Raw genomic sequence first — 23,046 nt, forward strand, 5'->3', positions numbered from 1 at the left:
AAATAAATAAATAAATAAATAAAATATTTAAAAATTAATAATCAAAACAAAGATATTTAATATTTCTCCGGCACAGATAACGTGAACTATTTTTATTTTCAGCAAAAGTTTTATCTCCTTTTAAAATCAGAGTTATTAAGTTTAAGCTCTTCACTTTTTCCAGAAAATTCAAGTAATAAAAGAAATTAACTGCTTTAAAAAATGTGCAAGTTTAGAAATTAAACCATCTAACAATCAATGAACATTCATAATAAATATCGTAAAATTAAAAAGTAATATTAAAAAAACCTGTACTACCCTTAATGTCAGAATTTGTTCACTTTTTTTCCTTTGTATTTAAAAAATAACAACTGATTGAATCGAGAGAATTATTTTAAGTAAGAAAGAAATATTCATGCGAATCTTAAAAAAGTTCTTGAATCAGATTAAATAAGTCTCCTACTGGTGGCTGAGTCAGCCAATCTGGTATACTCCCCATACAAGCTATCATCGAAGGCGAAAGAAAAGGAGACCTCTTCATCGAAGCCACCCTCCCTAAAATGCTCTCTTCTTGTTTCCATAGCACCAGACTGCCGCAGACTTTGTGGCGGACAGAGTACCTATCGTAGACAAACAGTAGAAATCGCAGGTATGCGTCTCATACAACAACGCCCCCTATAGTTCGTTGCGATCGCGATGAGTATTTAGAATATTGTATGGTAAATATCTTATTTTAATAAATAATTCTCTATATTTTAAAGAAAAATAATTGTATCAATTGGATAGAGTAAAACAATGAGATTGTGAGGTACATAAAATGAAAAAATGAATATATTTGCTTCTAAATTAGTACAAAGGTATTTAAATTGTAATTAATTTAATTCTTTAATAATTTTATACTTTATTAATAAGTAATAACGTTAATGAAGCATCTTTATAGAGGAAAATACTTACCATAACTATTAGTTTGTTGAAATAGACACATTATTCTTTTATAAAATGAAACAAAGCAATTAAAATTTTTAATATAGACATTTTTAGAGACATTTCTTTAAAATTTAAAAGGCGAAATTCCACATAAACAAACAAAATAAAGAACAATTTAAAATATAATGGGACAATTATTTTTTTTTAGCAGTGCTTAACATAAAATTTGAAAGTTCTTAGCATCGTTTGAAATTCACTTATGTCTGCCAATTTTATGCAGCCATACTTCAGTTTCTCGTTCTTATTTCGCAATATTTATTTCGCTTTAAATTTCCTGCATAATTCTATATTTTTTCTTCAATCTGCGCTTCAGCAATAATAATATTTGCTTATAGTACCAAAATTATTTGTTTATTTGTGCTTTTTATGTTATTTCGACATTTTTTTACATCAGCACAAAAGTTATTTTACTCCTTTTGGATATATCGAAAACATGCTAAATTTCTTACTTTTATTTTATAAATAGGATTTATTTTCATAGTTTATTATCTTATTACATTGCTGACCACCGTAAATGCAACACCCTGATCAAAGCATGCAAATAACACGAAATTTACAACATGCATTATCGGAGGTGTGATATGCAAATGATTAGAATTTCAGCGCAGACGCACATTACGCGCTCCTGTGGCGCCACTCCAAAGCGCTATTTAAGGCTTGGAGATTTTGACGATTTCAAATTCGGCAATTGTGTTTTTGTGTCTTTTTTTTTAAAAAAAAAAACGATCAATTATGCCTAGTAGGAAACAGCGATAATCTTTTGATAAAGCATCCGAGTTCGACAGAGGAAGGATAGTGACCTATCGAGATTGTGGATTATCTTTCAGGGAAATCAATAATCGTGTTGGACGAAATCAAACAACTGTAATGCGGCTATGTGATCGTGGGATGCAGGAGTGTACGACGGACTGACGTGTTCGATTGCATCCACCTCAGTGCACCACTTCACGTGATGACAGACGAATTGTGCGCATGGCAGGGACTGATCGCTCAGTCACACCACAAACCATAGCACAGCACAATCAGTCTGTAACGCATCATCTAGTGTCTGCGCGTACCATTCGATGCCGTTTACAGCAGTGTGGCCAGTCCGCAAGACGTCCATTGCTTCGTCTACCCTTGACGCCAATGGTGCAATGAAAGAAGGATGTGAACTACAGAATGGAATGAAATTGTCTTTACTGACGAGTCACGCTTCTGTCTGCAACACCACGATGGTCGCATTCGACTCTGGGGACACTGTGGAGAGAGGATGCTGAACAGTTGCATTATGCACCTCCACACTGGTCCTGCACCGGGTATTATGGTATGGGGCGGTATTGGATATCACTCTCGCATAGGGCAAATCGCAATCATAGGGCAAAAGCACCACCAGCCGCAGGGCGACTAAATATAACGAATGGCGATTAAAAGATAGTCTACCAATCACCACCAGATCGCCACCTTTTTTGTTGACAAAATGCTCCCTATGTTCATTTTATAATTATTTTTTTTAATAAATATGTGATTATTAATATTTTGAATTATTGTGAAAATTACGTTATTTCGTGCTTCTATATAAAAATATTTCTTCATTTTAGGAATGAACCATGTAATATTTACCATATTTTGCAAAATGCTTCAGAAGAAGTGCCTCCTATTATAATTATTAACAATTTCGTTGATGTCCTCAATTTCGGAAAAAAATGGCTTAATGTTTTGAAACGTGGCTACTGTTAAAATGCAACAAGCCAATGACCAGTAGCATAATTTCTTCTTTTTTTTGTAACTGAAGCACAAAATTCTGTCTCTGCTATGCAAACTTTTGTCTAGGAGATGCTAAATTATAAATTGTATTTTTTTAGAATATAATTAATTTAGTATTTGTAACAATAATAAATTCGGAAAGAGAAAATTTGAAATAACTGCTTCTATTTTTTTGCACTTCGAATTAAATTTATTTTGTTAAATTTCAGACTAGTACAAGGTATAATAGTGGACGCAGCAAGCAGGAAAGAAAACACTTGAAACAAGTTAGGGTTGCAAAAGAGACCACTTTTTTCCAAAAAGAAGGGAATGTGCAAAATTTGATATTGATGCAGAAAGCAATAGTGAATGAAGTGGATATATAATTAGATAAATATAGTTGTAAGGTAAGTGGAAATTAAATAGACAAAGTGAAAATGGAATGCAAAGGAAGTGAAATGAATTGAATAAAAACAGGTTGAGAAAATAAGATCACTTAATATTTTAACGCATTTAAAAATGTATTTTATGACTAATATTGAAGCAGTGATTTCATATATAAACTTGCTGTTGAACTGGGCTTTGACCTGCAGAAACAGCGCACTTTTGATTAAGTAAACTGTGTGCACAATATGAGCAATATAGCGCGACATATCTTCCTTTTCAGCTAAGCGAAAAAAATTTATTATGTTAAGTTCACATTGAAAAAAAAAAGATTAGTTACATAAATGAAAACTGATAAAATATTTTAAACAGCTTTATTATAATTGTCTTAAATTATTTATAAGCTTATCGTTACCAATTATATTCATTTTAAGTAATGGTTTCTCAAATTTGAGCAAAATAGCTCCGAAACAAATATAGTCGAATTTGTAAACCCATTATTGAGTATAGTGACGTGCTCAAAATTGAATAGCTTAAAAAAATGACACATCATCCTCAAATGTGACGAATATCAAATTTTATTAGTTAATAACTATCAAATATTCTAAATGAAAATATAATCAGATAAAAGTTACTGCCCTTACCTTCATTCGAAATTCATCTCAATAAAAAAGAATGTCTTTAGGTCGTTAATCAACACTTTACTACCTTCCAGACATGCTTATTTAAAATTGAAAATGAATTCTCAGAGCGGTTTCACTTTTAAGCGTGTCACTATACTCACTAATTAGTATATTGGTGTTTTCAAATTCGATTATACTTGTTTCGGACGTACTTCGGCACATTTTTGTGCAATTTTGACAAATCCTTTTTCCCAGTGTTTACAGGAGGTATTACTGCGCGTTTGAAAATAACAAATCCTTCGAAATAATCACGCTATTCATAGAGAGGAAATATTGATGATGTGCCATTATTCATGAGTAAAAGTATAAAAATTGTATATAAGTGTGTTTTTAAGGAAAGGCTCTCTGTGCCTAGCTTTCACTTATACAAGGTGTTTTATAAAAGGATTGAAGTATAATAGGCCATACAACATTTATTTAATTTCTTTTATGTGAAACATGTTTGTTGAAATGTAACGAAAATATTCCACTGGTTTCAAAACGTTCTAGTATGGACAATTAACCCTTTCGCCGCGACTATCAAGCAGGAAATTGTAAAGTTATTGGGATAATTGAAAAGTTCTACAGTAAAAAGCCTTTTATTTATTTATAGAATTTTTTTTGCTTTCTTTTACTAAAATACAAATTTGACAAATGTATATTTTATTGTATTTTTAAACATTGAAAAAGTAAAAATCAATAATGTCAAAAGTCTTTAAATGGTAAATAAATCCTGAAAAAAATTATTTAAAAATATAATTAAGAAAAAATTTAAGTAAATAAAGTATGTGAATAAAAATATGTGAAGTATTTGTTGTTTATTTACTTAGTACATTATCAAAGAACATTTATTATTTAAGTACATTTATTATTAAGTACATTATACGTGCAAGCAGGAAATGCTTTCTCTTCCCGGTCAACAAACCGGCGGACCAAAGCGCTCCCTCTCCTGGTCATAACGTATTTGTGATAGTGTTCTAAAACGTTTCACGAACAATAAATTTAGGCACCAAATTAGCATTGCATCTCCATAGGATTTGAGATTCTTCTAGATTCGATATTCTACTCGATATGAGAATCATATGACGCATATGCACGTGGTGTTTGATTATGTGTATAAACACGGGCGAAAGGAATGTTTTCAAATTATATGCTTTAAGATGGCTTTTTAAAATTAACACGTGGTACAACTCTGATTCAAATTATTGGAATAATTGAAAAGTTCTATTGTAAATGGCCTCTTATTTACTTATTTATTATTTTTTTTACTTTCTTTTATTGAAATACAAATTTGACAAATCAACCCTGCATGTTTCATTGTATTTTTAAACATTGAAAAAGTAAAAGTCAATAATGTCAAAAGTCTTTAAATGGTAAATAAATCCTGAAAAAAATTATTTAAAAATATAATTAAGGAAAAATTTAAGTAAATAAAGTATGTGAATAAAAATATGTGAAGTATTTGTTGTTTATTTACTTAGTACATTATTAAAGGAAATTTATTATTTAAGTACATTCATTATTAAGTACATTATACGTGCAAGCAGGAAATGCTTTCTCTTCCAGGTCAACAAACCGGCGGACCAAAGCGTTTCTTCTCCCGGTCATAACGTATTTGTGATAGTGTTCTAAAACGTTTTACGAACAATAACTTTAGGCACCAAATAGCATACCATCTCCATAGGATTTGAGATTCTTCTAGGTTCGATATTCTACTCGAAACGAGAATCATATGACTCATATGCACATGGTGTTTGATTATGTGTATAAACAAGAGCGAAAGGAATGTTTTTAAATTATATGCTGTAAGACGGCTTTTTGAAATTAACACGTGGTACAACTCTGATTCAAATTATTGGAATAATAGAAAAGTTCTACTGCAAATAGCCTCTTATTTATTTATTAATAATTTTTTTTACTTTCTTTTATTGAAATACAAATTTGACAAATCAACCCTGCATATTTCATTGTATTTTTAAACATTGAAAAAGTGAAAGTCAATAATGTCAGAAATCTTTAAATGGTAAATAAATCCAGAAAAAAATTATTTAAAAATATAATAACGAAAAAATTTGAGTAAATAAAGCATATGAATAAAAAATATGTGTAATATATGTTGTTAATTTACTTCAAGTTCATTATTAAAGAACCCGTTCATATTTAGGTAATTTTGTGGATTTAGGCTTAGCAGCAAAAGACCCTCCGGCCCTGGGCACAGGTGCTCACAAAAGAGATTCCAGGCCTCAGCAATAAGCGCGTTACCGTCACGAAAGGGTTTACTACTCGAAAATGGTGAAAGAAATGTGGGATAGAGAATACACTCTATCTTCTATGTATAATATTTCAGAATAAATACTTAGGATTTTTTTTGATACTTAATACTCCCCCCCCCCACTAATGCTGGAACTTATATCATTATTTATATTTTTAGGAAGCTACACTGAGAAGAAATCCTCTATCTGCTACTTGTTACATAAATGTATGCCAGACGCCAAAAATATAATAAAAAATACAATATAAAAACAATAAAAAAATCCTAATTTTGTCGAAAATTTGTGTGTTTAATGTTATTTTCAAAGACAGATAATATTTAACCTCTGAAGTATCCTAATAAGGGTTTTGGAAATAGAAAAAAGCCCTCACTATAATCGCAAAAATAAACAACATTTAGTTGTTTGAAACATCTTTAATAGTTTGAGACGTGTAGGAAATAATTTAGAACACGTTTTGTAACCTTAGTAATTGGATTCAGAGTGAGATAAATATGTAACAATTGATCAGAATAGGTTCATCTAATCCAGAATAGGTTCAATAATAACTCCAGAATATCTCCAGAATAGGTTCATGGTGAAGGAGAAGCGAGCAGCTTCTGTTGTTACCAGAACCGTGGACCCCCGAGTTAAGAAGACTTTGTCCGTTACCTTTATGCTTTAGCTGGGTATAGTGGAATGGTCTTCACGTCTTGGGTGACCCTACCAGGAGTATAAAACTCCGGATGTACTTCACTCATTCCACCCAGGGCCACCACCCCCTTTGGTATATAATTTTCTGTCGGTGAATGGTCTTCTGGACTTGGTCTAGCCTTGTTCTGGGCCAAGTGTAATAAGTAACAACAACAACAACATGACTCCAGCATATTAATTAAATTATTGAATAATAACAACTGTTTTACTTTATAAAAGGAATCCTTTTATTTTTATTTATTTATTTTTTATTAAAATTATGCGTAAAAAATTTTTTGATAATTATTTTCATGAATTAGAGTTTTTTAAAATCAATAAAATGTTATAGATTTTTGTTGATAGAAATATGGAAAATCAAAATTTCTTTTCACTTAAATAGTTTTATTTCGATGTTAAAATTTAAAAAAAAGCATGCATAAAAACTTATTTTCATTTGTTTTGGCAAGGGGATATATTCTCTTCTGTAAAAAAAAAATTCGTTCAATCGAAAAATAGGCCATCAAAAAATATATTTCAAAATCTTAGATTTTTAATTATTTCAAGTATATGATGGTTCCATAAAATTACTTTATCTAGTTAATATCCTTCTCAAAAATTTTTTCTTGTAACAAATCTCCTTCGTTTCCATCAAAATTCTATTAAACTGATAAAATATCTTCGCTTTATTATAAGTGTATATTATTATCTCCCTGAATTATTCATTGGTTTATAATTTGTCTAAAATATGTCGTGTGTTATCACAAATCTAAAATATCATTCATTATTTTCAATGTCATAATAGATTTTCTAAATAACAAAATTTCCGCCAACAAATCTTATCACTCAAAAAATTTTATGAAATATTCAGGCAACTCCAAAAGATTAAAAAAAAAAAAATGGTAGAAGAACATTTTCTATCCATTATTTTGAGAGAAAAAACCCCCACTTACTATCACAACTGACTAACATGGTCACAGGTAAAGACTAAATCAAAATTAGTTGAATGCTGAAATAATTAGAGGAAAGCTAGAAATTGTTTTAAAGGTCGTGGTTTGAAACTAAGATGGATACCTGCAGTTTTCTTTCTCTCCGAAGGTGAGTTACAGTGGCTATCATGAGTATTTTGTATTTGTACAGTGGAGTGGGGGAGTATAAAAGGGGGAGTCATTAAATTTCACTATTTTTCCAAGTGAGATATTGTTTTTTAAATGTTTTTTTCTTGCTCAATCGAATGACACTAAGATCAAGTCGATAGAGCTAATAGCTCAAAAGTTATGAGGAGTTTATCAAGTAAAATGCAAAAAAAGTATAATTTTTGATTGTACCTTTTTTGGGGGTTTGAAATACCTATCAGTACAGATGAAGTATAATTTCTTTTGTAGTTTTTGTATGCTGAATCAAATGATGTAGGTGATAAAACAGTTGATAAAATAATTCAAAAGTTCTTAAAGTCTTAAGAATAAATACTATAGTTTTGTATTTTTACACACACACACACACACACGCACACGCACACGCACACGCACACGCACGCACGCACGCACGCACGCACGCACGCACGCACGCACGCACACACACACACACACACACACACACACACACACACACACACACACACACACACACACACACACACACACACACACACACACACACACACACACACACACACACACACACACACACACACACACACACACACACACACACACACACACACACACACACACACACACACACACACACACACACACACACACACACACACACACACACACACACACACACACACACACACACACACACACACACACACACACACACACACACACACACACACACACACACACACACACACACACACACACACACACACACACACACACACACACACACACACACACACACACACACACACACACACACACACACACACACACACACACACACACACACACACACACACACACACACACACACACACACACACACACACACACACACACACACACACACACACACACACACACACACACACACACACACACACACACACACACACACACACACACACACACACACACACACACACACACACACACACACACACACACACACACACACACACACACACACACACACACACACACACNATCGTGTCAAGGTTTCCTTTTTTCGAAATTTTCTAAAAGAGTTCCTGGGAGTTGTCTCATATATTTTAAAATCAAACACTGTCATAATTTTCTTTCAAAAATTACAGTAAAATAACCGGCAGCTTATTGTCCATCCTATTAACCGTGAAGTTTAAGATAAAGAACATTTCTTACTTTAACGACTTTGAAACCGTTTACAAATAGTATGGTTTCAAAACCATAAATTTTTTTTAACTGGACGTTGGAGCTAGGTTTTTCGTTAGGTAATGGGCATTGAAGTTAGGCTGTGGTTGAGTTGTATTTTGTTACATAAACCGTGAATGTGGTTTAATTAGTTTATATGGTTTTATTCCCCTTCCCCTATCGTAAGAGGTGGGGAATACTAGATTTTTTGTGTTAAGCAGCTTTATGGTGCTGCCATCTATGCGTGATTGAGAATATCATATTCATATAGTCCAGAATTACAAATTAGGGAGTGCAGGACACTGGAAACCCTTCATGTGTAAAAAGGAATTGAAGAAATATTGTGTTGTCAACTTTGGGACTCGACAAAATACTAAAGTTTTTCGATTACTGTTTCGGAGTTATTTTTCTATTTTTGCTAATTTTTTTTGTTAGGTCTTTCCCTTCATTTTCTTCTTTTCAACTTTTTTAAAATTACATCTTTTTTATTGTATTTTTTCTTTAATTATATATATTCTTTTATTTTTAAGGAAGTCAATATTTTTATTAAGGATAATTAAAGATATCTATTGCATGATAAAACCAGAGAAACTCATGACAATGAAAACATTTTATAAATTCTTCGCCAGAATGCCACAATAATTATCGGTATAAAATATAGATGAAAATTTTAACAGTATTTGTATCTGGATGGTTTCCATCAATTACTGATTTATTACAGGAATATATGTTTACTTCTTGTCTGAATATTTAAGATAAAACTGGTTCACTGAAACTGGTAATACTTTTATCAATTTCTTCAATATATATTTTATAATTATCAAGCAATCGCAACTTAAATGAAGATAAAAGTTTTATGAAAGGTGCCGTTATATTATCTGGAATAAAATTGTAATATCAACTATGATTATTAAAAATCGTCGTTTGATATTTCATGTCACTACAAAGAGTTGCTGAATACGTTGCCAATATTTTAAAACATTTCTCTACGTGTTATTATCGTGGAGGAAATATTGTGGTTTCAACGCTGGGATTCGAACTCACATTCGGCTGGTCATGACACATTTTTCTAAATTGTGTCTCCAGGAACTAAGTAGCTTCATAAGGTGTTCGATTCGTATTTATTACTATAAAAATATTAAGCCCTCTTTGTCGTGTTAGGCATGCGATGATGGAAAAAAAAAATATGATTTCGTAATTTTTATGACATGGCTTAGCTTCTAGATTTCGTAGAGCAAATACTTTATTCTCATTGGTTGTAGGCCTAGTTGGCGCTGATAAACGTCTGGTTGCTTAACCGTACTAGGTGAAAACAGCCAATAAACTATTTTTTGGCAGTTTGAATGTCATCTATTTTATGGTTATGTAAATGTATGGTTAAATGTAGCAAAATAACAAGCAAATTGCTATTTAACCTTTTTTTCAGAGAAACTTCTAACAGTGCATCATAATTGGAAAATTTAAGAGATGAACATAAATTGAAAATAAATCCAAAGAAAAAATACGAACACACAAAGAACAAACTTTAATTCCAGGAAAAAAAATTACAAATGGTAACATGTTCAATACTTTTTTTTGGAATTTTTAAACTTCAATTATATAATTTATATTTGACAACATTCTGAGGTTTCAGCTTTACAGTTCAAAAATATTTATTTACACAACATTTCTTAGTCATTCCATAAAAACATTTGATCATGTGATCAAACGTGTGTTAAATTCGTCCATCTTTCATATGAATTTATCTTACACAGTGGCAGTCGCTAGCTGATTTCTTGGCTTAATTGTGACATGAGGATACAAATCGTCTTTCTCTCAAGTTTAGGAGCAAGGATTTTTTTTTATCACAGGTAAGAAGCATTTAAAATTGATTAGCATTAAAATTTAGCACTTTGCTGCACAAAGTTTTCTTAATTAGTCAGCAAAAAATTAGCAATGGACATTTTTTCCACTTAAAATAAGGGGGTTTTAAGTTCGGGAAGGGCTTTAATACATTTAAATGGTTAATGAGATTTTATCGATTAAGAGCCAAAACTCCTACATAATTATTTAAAAAGATAAATACATTTTCTTAAAATTTATTTTGGAGAAATAGGGTATTCCTATTTCAAAAATATGTAAAAAATACCAGTATTTGTAATTTAAAATCAAACTATGTAATGGACATTTTTTTAAAAATTAAAATGGTAGCCTAAACTAGGAAATATCAATTTAATTAAGCCCAGTTCAGCGGAGAATGGGTTAAGATGATTTAGGAGAGCTAGTAGATTTAGAATAATGGATAAAACAAAAGTTCAAATGGTTAAAACTTGAAATAAATGAGTAAGAACGAAAACTACTCAGGTTTAGATTCCTTATTTAAAATGAGTGCAATACATAAACATTATGTTAATATACAAATCAGAAGAATTTTATAATGGAAAATAAGAAACCTTCAATTAAAAAAAATATCTCTTGAGTTGATTCTTTAAAATATTTCAGTTCGACTAATTGTCCTGAAAATAAAGTTAAGCAAAATATAAGAAAACAAAGAGAAAAAAAGGTTTGATATTTTTAATTAAATTAACTACAAACTGTAAATAAATATAATGATTGAAAATTAGATTAAGTGTTAAATTGCCTTAAATTCGTCATTCAACATTGGAAAGAATCTTGAGTTACTTTACTAATTAACAGTTTATTTGAAAGAAATATGCATGAATTGAAAGAGTTAGGAAAAATAATTTATTAAACTTTATACCATTTTACTAATTGCGATTTCACAAAAAATTGTTAATATCTATTTCTGTAAGAAATGAATTTCAAATTATATTTTCGAATAACATTCAATATTTCGACAATTTTTTTTTAATATTATGCCAGTATAATTTTTTTATTATTATAAATTCTGCTGACTCTTCGAAAACTATTATATCTATACAGTAGAATAAATTATTATTAAGATAAGCATTTTGGAATATTAATTATATGGAAATCATCACAATAAAATAAACAAAAAAGACAACGAGGAATAATGCTCAGTATGGATTTAGTAAATAAATAAATTTTGTATAATTTGCTTACATGAAGTCTCTAAACTCACAACATATTAAAATCAACAAATCCTTTTATCTCTAAATGTTCTGAAAACGAAGCAAACTGCATGTAAAAATAAATATTTTGCATATATTCGAGACATTGGCTGTGGTTAATAAAAGTATTAAAAATAAAAAAGAAAGTAGTTATCAGAAAACAAAAATTTATTTTCAAAGGAATGTATTAAAATCATACTTAGAAACAAGCAAAAGGTAGCGTTATTTGATATTATTCAATTTTATCGAAGAGTCAAAAATTATATCTAAGCATGATATAAAAAATTTAAAAAATACTAATTTTATTTGTTGATTAAAAACTTTTTTTTTCTTAAATTTCAAATTATAACATGGCGATGCTTACGAATTATGTTAAAATGAATTAAATACTTTAAAACAATAAATATTTCTTTACGTTGTAGGAAAAAAATTCAACATTAAATAAATACTAATAATCTTTTAAACTGAAATAGTTTTTTTGCAATAAAAAAGTTCAAATTATTAGATCAAGCTGTTATGTATTAGAAAAAAAGTAAGGAAATAGGATTTTCACAGAAGTGTAAATAAATTAACTTATGTAATAAGAAAGAAAAGTCTCCAGAAACGCTGCGCAAACTAAGTAAGAAATTAATTTAATAATAAAACCTTTTAAATGTATTTTATAGTGTTATTTTAAAAGTTTTATAAAAAGCATACAATACACTTTTAAATTTAATTTTTATGTATTACAAATACATATCGATCATTTAGGTGGAAATAATTTATCATAACTAAAAATGGAATTTAAACTTAAAAATAACAGCTAGCATTTTTAAGGATAAATCAATAAGAAATACATCTAACAGGAAATTCCAACATTTATAACGTACAGTGAAACAACCCGACAAACACCTAATCAGTACATCAAACATCAATATGAAATAGCACCAAATATGATCTGATTTATACTTTGATGCAGTTGTTCTAATACTCAAATAGCCTTACAGATCTCTATATTCAATGAATATAAATACAAATAAACTGTTCGAGATGAATTTAAGAATTACAGTAGGTGTCTGATTTTAATTCAATTGTGAGCTACAATTGTGAGCTGTTGTGATAAACATAATAAAATAATATAACATAGACAAAAATAATACATGTTGTAACATTTATAAAAATATAACAAATAAGCATAACACAGGTAAATATATAAAAAATTTCCAGACGGATAAAAAGAATATTTATACAGCACAGATAAAAATATATGAATGAATATAGAATATAACATTTTAATAAAACTTATATAAAAATACAACAAAGAAATATTGCATAGATAAAAAAGATAACAGTTATAAAATAACAAACATAAATGTATAACAAATTTCCTGTCGGATAAGAAGAGAAATTAAACGCATATTTTGGTAAATTAAAAATTAGCTTAACAATGAGATTATATAAATTTTTATATTTAGTATTTAGATTGAAGCATATAGGAAGGTCTTATTAGAATAACAGACTGATATACTTTTTAAAAAAATAAGATATTGGTTTCAGTTTTATGTTAATGCAAGTCTGTTCTATCTTCTTTTGATCTTATTATATCTTCATTCCATTTTTTCTGCTAAGCAAGAGTGTATAAAGTAACAAAAGAGAGTGTTTCATAAGAGAAAACAATACATTAATTGGAATTAAAGGCTAAGTATCTTCCAATGAAGAAAAATGGAGTCTTACTGTTCAAATAGGTTTTCATATATTGAAAATGTTTTGCTTAATTTGCAAAATATATGAAAATTTCGTTGTATTAATTTGGGAAATCTATTTTTCATGCATATTTCAGAGAAAAGCACAATGTTAATTTTGGTAATTTTCCTTATCTGCTGATTTTGAAATGTCAATGTGTACACAGAATAAATGTATACGAAGAAGAAATGTTTAGTTGTTGCTTTATAAAATGTTTAAAAATGCTAGATTCTTTAGTCCTTAAAAAGTAAAAATGTAAGAATCGTTATGTTTTCTTTGAAGCGCTGTGGTACTCAACTCTAACCATAAAGTAAACTAAAAAAATTAAAAATTTCATTGAAAAAGTTGTTCGACTAGAGCCAAATTAAAATAATTTTAACGAATTCCCGTGTTTTCTTTTTTTTCTTCTTAAAAATGCCTGCCCCTCGAAGAGTTGAAAATTTTCTAGTGTCTTAATTTTCAGATAATTTTTGGAATAACATTGGAACTATTGAAAATATTTTTAAATCAAAACCAGTGTTTTAAGCAGTGAATGTGTTATAGATTTTCACTTTCTACATTTTTTTAGGGTTCTAATTACCAAAAAGATTTTTTGCGTTACATCTGTTAACATTTTGAAACAATTGTTCGCATTTTTCGGGACAATAATTGAGAACAAAATTTTAGCCTGGCTACTACTGACGATAAATACATGTTATAAATACATAATAAACATTATATCGCAGACAAATATTGCTTGACTAGGGGGCAATTTTGAATCTCGTAACTTGGAAACCACAATTTCATTTTGGATTATTGAATTTTACACAACCAGGCAGACGATTTTTTATGCTTTTCCTCTTTCATGCTCAAAACTTCAAAACATATTGCATTATTTTAATTCTTAAAAATATCCCAGCTAAATTTTAAAATAAATAATGATATTTGTAACTGCGAAAAAGGGCAAATCAGAGTTATCCTTACAATAAGATAACCTTCCCCACAAGTAAGGAAGTCAATGCTATTTTCTATAATCTCATTGTTACATCAAATAAAACTTAAGAAAAATTAAAAAAAAGCTATTCGATAAAATTTCATAACATATTATTGGAAATTAAAAAGGTTAATTTTAAACTGAAGGTAAACAAATAATAAAATAAAGTACAGGAAAATTCAACTTGTAATTTTAGAACACATATTTACAAGAAAAGAGCATATTATAGGAAATTATATAAGTAATTAGATGAATTAAAACTTGGTTGGAACAATAAAATATCAATAAATTGATAAGATTTGAAAATATGTATTTTAATTAAAATATTAATGAAATAAAGGACACACCTTTCCTGATAATCTAATTTTGATTTAATGACAATTTAATAAAATATAAAATTATTTTAAAAGTTCTTCAAATGTATAAAAAACACATGTTATAAATTAGAATAGTTAAAAATGCTCATAGTAATTATCCAACAACGTTAAATACTTTTAAGATATTTTTTCCATTGATTTTCCGATTCTTTTATGCAGATTGAAAACAACAAATGTTAGTTATCTAGTATCTTATAGCTTTATCTTCTATTTCTTATTTTATGCGTAATTATTATAATTCATTAAACTTTTAATGATTTGAATCATACGCATGCAAAAACAAATTTAACACTTCAAACACAATGCATATTTTTGCATTATGAAATGCAGAAGTAAAAAAGTATGATCCTTAAATAAATTCTGAAATCGCGCCAGCAATACATAAAGTCGCTCAAGAATTTACTTCATTGATAACTAAGAAAATATTTTATTCTAAAACATTAATACAGTTCTATTTTATTTATAGCATTTTGCAAAGATGCGGTGGGCTACGTCCGTAGCGCTAAAAGCGTTCGTAAAGTACGATATACTAGTAAATAAAATAAGATTAAAAAAAATCTTGAACCGTAAAATATGTTAATTTTGGAAATTGAGATTTTGTTTAAAACGTAAGTAAAGAAAAAGACTACCTGTACACAGAGTAATAATTTAAAAATGTGTAACGTATAATATTCATAATAAAATAAATATTTTATCTCTTTTACTCTTTTGTAAATAATGTTTATAAATTAAATTTGAAATTGGTTAAAAATATTTTGAAGTAATGGATACTTATCAAATAATGTTAAAGATATTTTAATAAATAAATGAATAATTAATAAAAAATATAGATAATTAAATACATAATAAATTAAATAAATAACTCGAAAATTATTACCAATATCTTTGTATATACATTAGACATTCATAAAATTTTCGTAATAAATAATTTTTAATGGTTTCTTTAATAATCAACATTACATAAAGTTTTTAACTACTTTTTTTAATGTTATCGTAGTTTTATCAAAATATGTAACAACGACACATTCTTGCTTTTTTGTGGCAAAGCTCAACATATTTGGCATCTTAATCAATAAGAACTTTGCTACTCATAATAGCAGATAAGCTTTCATAAGTTTGAAAACATACTATTTTGTTTTTCTAAAATAAAATCAGTATTTTCATGCTATAGTAGAACATTTTAAATGCTTAAAATCCTGAATAGTAGTTTTCAAATATCAAATAAAATTGATAAAAAATACATAAATGACAAAAATTTTAGTTTTCCTATTTTTAAAGGAACTTAAAAAAAAAATTTGTTTCTCGTAATGGTTGTGTGCATCAATAGTCCTTAAATAAAAAGTATATTTTGGAGCGAAAAGTTTATTTAACATAACTAATTATCCATCTTTAATAATGTTTCAAAGATTGTAATAGTACTTACGAAAAATGTATCTAAAATGACACTTGCAAAAACATTATCATTTTTCCTTACAAAATTAGTTCTTTGTTACTTAGAGGTATAAGGAGGAGATATCGTTACTTAAATTTATTTGCCAAATGTAGAATCATGCTGTAACTGTGGATGGTATGTTTAAGTTTATTTGGCCCTAGAGTCAGAGGTGGCAATACTGTGTCAATCACTGTATTGAAGCAGGAACTTTTAAAAACGCAATCATTAAAGTTCCCGATAAAAAAATGTTATTAAATTAATTGAACCTTTCATCTGCTAAATGGATAGAACTTGGTGACGCATTTAATTAAGAAAAAATTACGGTTTGATAATTTATAACTTAATAATGCCTTAAAAATAGACAAATTTTTTTTTATATTGGTTGCAAATCTTAAAAAAAATGCATGATTGGCAAATGGCAGTTCGGATACTTTCCTTTTTAGATTTCGACGATGAAAATATGTGTTTAGATATCGTGAAAACTATTCAATGCACTCAACTCTCTTTAGTTCCTAAAAAGATGTGGAAACTAAAAACTCGAGTATAGCAAACTTTTTGGGACTTTCTCTTGCTTCAATGTTTTGATTAAAAATGAAAAGAATATGGTTTTTATAACATTTCTTCAATAAATAGCTTTAGCTCCAGAATGAAATGTTATAATTTTAAATAGCTTTTCTATGAGGCATGTAGTAATTGTTATATAGTCATGCATTTCTACATTTTGGCACAAATTACGAATGAGAAGCTTATGAATAAGTTTAATTGGGACAATAGCAACTTGATGCTACATCTCTTATGATGCCAAGAAATCATCAATAAACTTTGAAATTCGGACAAATTTTCGAGATGCCTTAATAAAGTTATAGTTATAAGAAGGTAAATAAAATATAAAGTTATCGTGTAATGGACGATTAAGATAATTTTGTTGCAGAATTTTGCATGAAAAAGTTCCTCAGTGAGTAAATAATAGAGTCAATTAACAATAAAGATTTTCAAAGGAACGAGACAAATATTATAAACATGAAAAAATTATTCATAACGACGTAAAAGATTTAAGTTTATCAGAATTTTCGTTAGACATAATTTATTTTAAAAGTTTAAAATATTTTCAATTATTATTGCTTACTAATTACATAGTTTTGCCTCCTTATACATTTTTTCTATAGTGTTTCATTCCATTCATGTTGGTTATAAATTGTAACATTTAAAAAAAAATTAAAATTGATTTTTCAAGAATAAGCGATAAAACAAATCGCATGATTAAATATCAAAAATATTTAGATGAAATTATTTGAAGATACGTTCATGTAAAATTCTCTGAATTTGAACTTTATTTTGGAAGATATGTATTATTTGTGTTTTTAAAATTTCAGGGTTTTAATTTATAAATAGCAGTTTCTTTTGATGAAACTATCTACAAACATTATGAATCTAAATTAAATGGTTATGTGAATTTATTTAAATATTTTTTTAGGTAAGAATAAAATCACATTTCCAAAATTGACAATATAAAATTTATACTAATATGTATGTAATAAATTTAAAATATCGATGCTCATACTGTGAAATACACAATCAATTAATACTAACAAAAGCATACCAGCTTATTTCGGTAGTCAATATTTGAATTATATCATTTTCCTTCACGTTGCTTTGTTTGATTTATTTTGTTTATTATCATTTACAAATATTGTTTATTTTCAAAGTATTTTTGTATTGTTTTCTGAAAGTAAACAATACTATTTCACTGCAATAAGTGAAACAAAACCTTATATTTTCCATAATGAACTAACTTTTATAAAAGTCCTACACAACTATTCTGAGGATTTAAAAAGAAATCTTCAATAAAAGTTTATGTTATATGACTGATGTATCCAAGATGGGAGAATTAAATGCATAGATTAAAATTTTTATTTAATTTTTTTATGTGAATTACGCATACAAATGAAGAAATGGATTTAACTTTGTGTTAAATAATAATAATTTTTTAATTTTGCAACAAAAATAAAGTTATAGTGTCCATCAATGCATTTTTGTTGTGTGTTCTTTTTACACTTTTTCAGCTACAATTAAGGATTATTTAAAAAAAGTTATATTTATCCGAAGTATGAAACGCCATTTTGGCTGATATTTAATAATTTTGTTGAAATCTATTGCGTTATAGAATGATGGGCATAATTTTGTTCAACATTTTTTTAAGATATTCATTCTGAAACTTAGGTAATTTTATTGTAATATTTATCATTTAAAAAGCATTGTATTGAAGCTTAAATAGTAATTTTTGCTTTATTGTTTCATTTTGGTAATACGGTTTGAAAATATACTATAAATTTTACTATTACTTCTATTATGTTAAGATTACCCTAAATTTAAAATAATATTATTATTAATCATTCACATTATTGTTTTTAAAAAGTAAAAAAAAAGATATAGTTTGAATTTTGAAAAATAGTTTGTGTTCGCTAATTATGTCTGAGACATAAATAAAAAATTTCTTTGGAAAAAGTTGTTAAAAATGTTGAAAATAAATGAAAACCAACTGGGAAGAACGGTTTTTGTCCATTTTTAATAAAAATGTCAATTCCTTACGTATTCAAGACCCCTATCTGTTGTCATTCCCATCTGTTGCATTTTGTGGATTACTAAGTTTTGATAAATCAATTACGTGAATAATCGATTCTCCTCGAGAGTTATTACTCAGTGAAGATGCTCTATATTGTAGAAAAACTCTTCTTTTCCCACACCTTCTGAAAAACTTCTTAAAAACATTCTTTTACCAAATCTGCTCTTATCAAAAATCGTTCTTTCACCGTGGTCTTCAAATATAGTTAAAAATTTTACAAAAAAAAAGTTACGAATAAAAACTTAAAATCTATTCAAAAATTTCTTATGTTTAATTACATTTATGAATCTATTCATTTTATTATTTATTTAATATTTAATTAATTTCAATATTTTTTAAAAAAATCATTCTGAAATATTGTTAATTTTATTGTAACTTAAATCATTAAAAAATAATTCAGTATTGTATTGAAGCTTGAATACTAATTTACGCTTTATTGTTCGATTTTGGTTTTTAAGGATTTAAAATATACTACACATTTTATTATTTTTTTTATTATATTAAGTCTACTCTAAATTTAAAATAAAGCTATTAGTAAGCATTCACATTTCTTTTTCGAAAACGAAATGCATACTTGACATTGTTTCACTGATATGACTATATAAATTCAATTCATAACACTCATCTGAAAAGCTCTCTAAATGTTTTTTACTAGAGTACCTAAATCACTAGTGTTAGTTGACTAGAGTATAAGCACAACAGAAAACTAGATAACATATTATCTATAATAAATAATTTAGTTGAGCCGGTTGAACATTATCACATTATTATGGGTCTTTACGCATAACAACTAATACTGAATCAGTTCGTAAAATGTGCATTACATATACACAGTTCCAGTGTCTATAAAAATAAGAAACTTTTTCTGTAGTAGCCCAAAAACATTTATTTTCTAGAACTACACAAATAGTTTTTGTTCTTATTTGGCATTTGGCAAGTAGATAGTGACCAAAATCGAGTTCATAAATACTTAGAGACACTTAATAAGATAAATAATTATTATCACATCTCAATCTTGGGAATTTCTCTTAGACACAGCTGTGTATCACCCATCTAAAAGGACCAAATATGCATGAAGAAATTCATCATAAAAATACTGAAATTATGCTTTTTAAAACATTTTAAACAGTCTAAGAAACGTAAATATACTCAGCACCTTACAGTACTCGTACGGACATTTTATTCAGTACTTTTAACTGATAAAATTATATGTTTTAAAACATGACAAACAATCCAAGGAACAAAAGTATATTCAGCACCTTAAAGTACTCGTACAAATATTTTATTTAGTACTTTTAAATAAATAAAAGCAATGGAAAAGATTTAAACTCATATTATGCACTACTAAAGTTGTTAAATTATATTTTGATTGTTTCGAACAATAAATAAATCTATATAAAGATGAACTGAAGAAGCTATCCAGTATTCAGTGGTAATAAATTAATTCAATTTAATTATTCAATTAATAAACAGCTGGGAGTATTCACTGTTAATAAATTAAATAATTATCAGTAAAAAATTGAATTTTTAATGAAAGGAATAGCGTAATTTTTTATATACTTCTTTATATATAAAATTATAAATATGAACGAAGCAATATGGGAAAAATTATTTGATGAAATCTGACCAAAATATATTGCAGTTGAAGAAAAGAAACATTTACCAATGAATTGTTATGATATGAAACGAAGCATTATAATTTTTCATATTTTGTAAGGTGATATAAATTGATTATCAAAGTAATAATAATATATATAAGTATAAATAAATTGTATTTCTGAATTGAGTGCTAAATGCGAATAAGAAGAATTTGTGGTTCAATTTATGAATTATTTGTTGCTTTTTATCAAATGTAACTTTTGTGATACGGAAAACTATTTAAACAAATTATAATGAATTGCTAAAGTAAGTGTTAATAGTTACCAACATATTATAAAATATATTACTTAAGACAGAGAATATTTTCCTCCTTAAACTGATGTGTCAATGATGAGAAGGATGATTATGAACTAATATAAATTTAAATATAAATCCTTTTTGGGAAAACTTTGTAAATCTATACACAATACAAAAATGAACTGAATAAATTATCTATTGTTTAGAGCATATTTTTAAAATCATAAATGACAAATCAAATTATGTATGAGATTATCAGAAAATAAAAGAAGACATTACCTTACTTTTTGATTGTTAAATTACAGTAGTCACGAATGTTTTTGTATGAAATTGTTATCCCTATTTGTGATGATCAGTTGACGAGTTTGAGAAGTTACACCCCTTCAATTCCGTGAATACCTCTGTAAAATAGCTAGGCTCACTATTTATTCTCAGCATTTTTGCACTGAGTAGATTGATAATCAACAAGCACCGATCCCAAAATCTTTCCTTTGAATCATCAACAAGAAATGGCTTTAGAGGATACGATATTTCGTTACCCATGTACGAATAGCTTAGGTATAGGCATGTGAGCACAACCGATTGCAGCTCCCTTTCACTGTCGATATCTTCATTTACTAGTTCTCTTATTAGCAAGTAGAGAAAGACGACGTTGGCCGGGTTAATGAATGCAATATCTTGCCATCCTTGTAGCAAGAGACTTCGATCTACAGATCTGAGCCACAGAACAGCGTCAGCTGGTTGTATATCTCTCAGCTTCCAGCACCTTTTGCACAGGAATTCTCCAAGGCATCGAAGCAACTCTGATGTTGACGCCTGTATCACTGTCTTCTTGTGTTGTTGGCTCGGACTGATGACAGAGTTGCCTTTGCTGTTGACATTGAGCGAAGCACCATGATGGTAATGCTGGTTATGGGATTTGTGGCTGCTGCCGGAAATGTGGCTAATTAGTGGTCTCACCAAATTGTGAGCTGCTAACACCGATGGTTTGGATGGTGGTAAAGATGGTGGCATTTTATGGTGACGGTCACCCCCGACCGCAGTATTTCGAACCACGACATCCAAGGCCGCCACTGTGGAGGTTTTAAGATTGTAGCACGACACTGATTTTTGAATATTCTTTTTATTGTCAACCACATTGTTCAAGTTGTCCAGTGGCTGGCGGGAAGAGTTTTTGTTTTTGTCCAATTTCCTTCTAGTGGACGATGTTAGAGTTTTCCAACTCAGCGCGTTGATAAATAAAGAGTGCTTTTTAAAGTTCGAATTGTGAGTGTGATTGAGATTATCAACAATATTTCCGTTCTTTTCCTTCATTTTGGCATTGTTAAGTTGCTCATAATTGAATCCATTGTGAGTAAATTCCCCGTAAGTAGGCTTACGATCTCGGGGAGATATGCTTAACACAGTCCCCATTTTGTTGTTTCGATTTCACACGAAGTACGAAATCAAAAGAATCAATCACAACGAATAGCCACTCACCGTAAAAGCCAATCGACCTTGGAGGTCAAAAGTAAGAGTTTCTGGTTCGATAATGAGAACTTTCATCGTATAAAAGAAAAGTGCTGTTATTTTTCACCAGGCTCAACAATCACAATAAATGAAACAAATTTCGACAAGGAAACAGTATTATTCTTCAAATAAACACAGATCTTATTTTCCTGGATGATGCTTCAAACATGTCTGCTCACGTTCTCCTGGCTCTCCGATCGCTTGATCGAAGAAGATTTGCATGGAACAGTTGCCATGGTGATGCAGAGGGTAGTGAATGGCAGCCGCATGTGGGCGGAGTTCGTGACGTATTCACTCTCTGATTTGTCAATATTACCCGTACTACTGACGATTAAACTAATATTAAAACATATAGAGAATAATTTTTTTTTCGAGGGGCACTAATAGTGAACTGTGATTGAAAAATGAGAAAAAAAAAGAAAACGCAA

At 28.7% G+C, this 23,046-nt stretch overlaps 1 protein-coding gene and 2 long non-coding RNA genes across 3 annotated transcripts in view; 2 read left to right on the forward strand and 1 right to left on the reverse strand.

Annotated features, from left to right (window-relative positions):
• The window catches only part of LOC107445090 (uncharacterized), a 43,430-nt gene extending 37,141 nt beyond the window's left edge, over positions 1-6,289 (forward strand). Inside the window, exon 3 of the long non-coding RNA XR_011637262.1 lies at positions 6,169-6,289. This is a non-coding gene — a long non-coding RNA (uncharacterized lncRNA). The remainder of the gene's footprint in view (positions 1-6,168) is intronic.
• LOC139426016 (uncharacterized) overlaps positions 1-23,046 on the forward strand; it is a 207,388-nt gene that overhangs the window by 83,884 nt on the left and 100,458 nt on the right. The window lies entirely within an intron of this gene.
• Positions 19,692-22,807, reverse strand: LOC107451356 (cyclin-dependent kinase 5 activator 1-like). The gene has a single exon (XM_016067423.3). It carries the CDS (start codon positions 22,520-22,522, stop codon positions 21,449-21,451), a length of 1,074 nt encoding a protein of 357 aa, XP_015922909.1. The 5' UTR covers positions 22,523-22,807; the 3' UTR covers positions 19,692-21,448.

Source organism: Parasteatoda tepidariorum, chromosome 7, assembly GCF_043381705.1.
Source record: "Parasteatoda tepidariorum isolate YZ-2023 chromosome 7, CAS_Ptep_4.0, whole genome shotgun sequence".
Classification (NCBI taxonomy): Eukaryota; Metazoa; Arthropoda; class Arachnida; order Araneae; family Theridiidae; genus Parasteatoda; species Parasteatoda tepidariorum.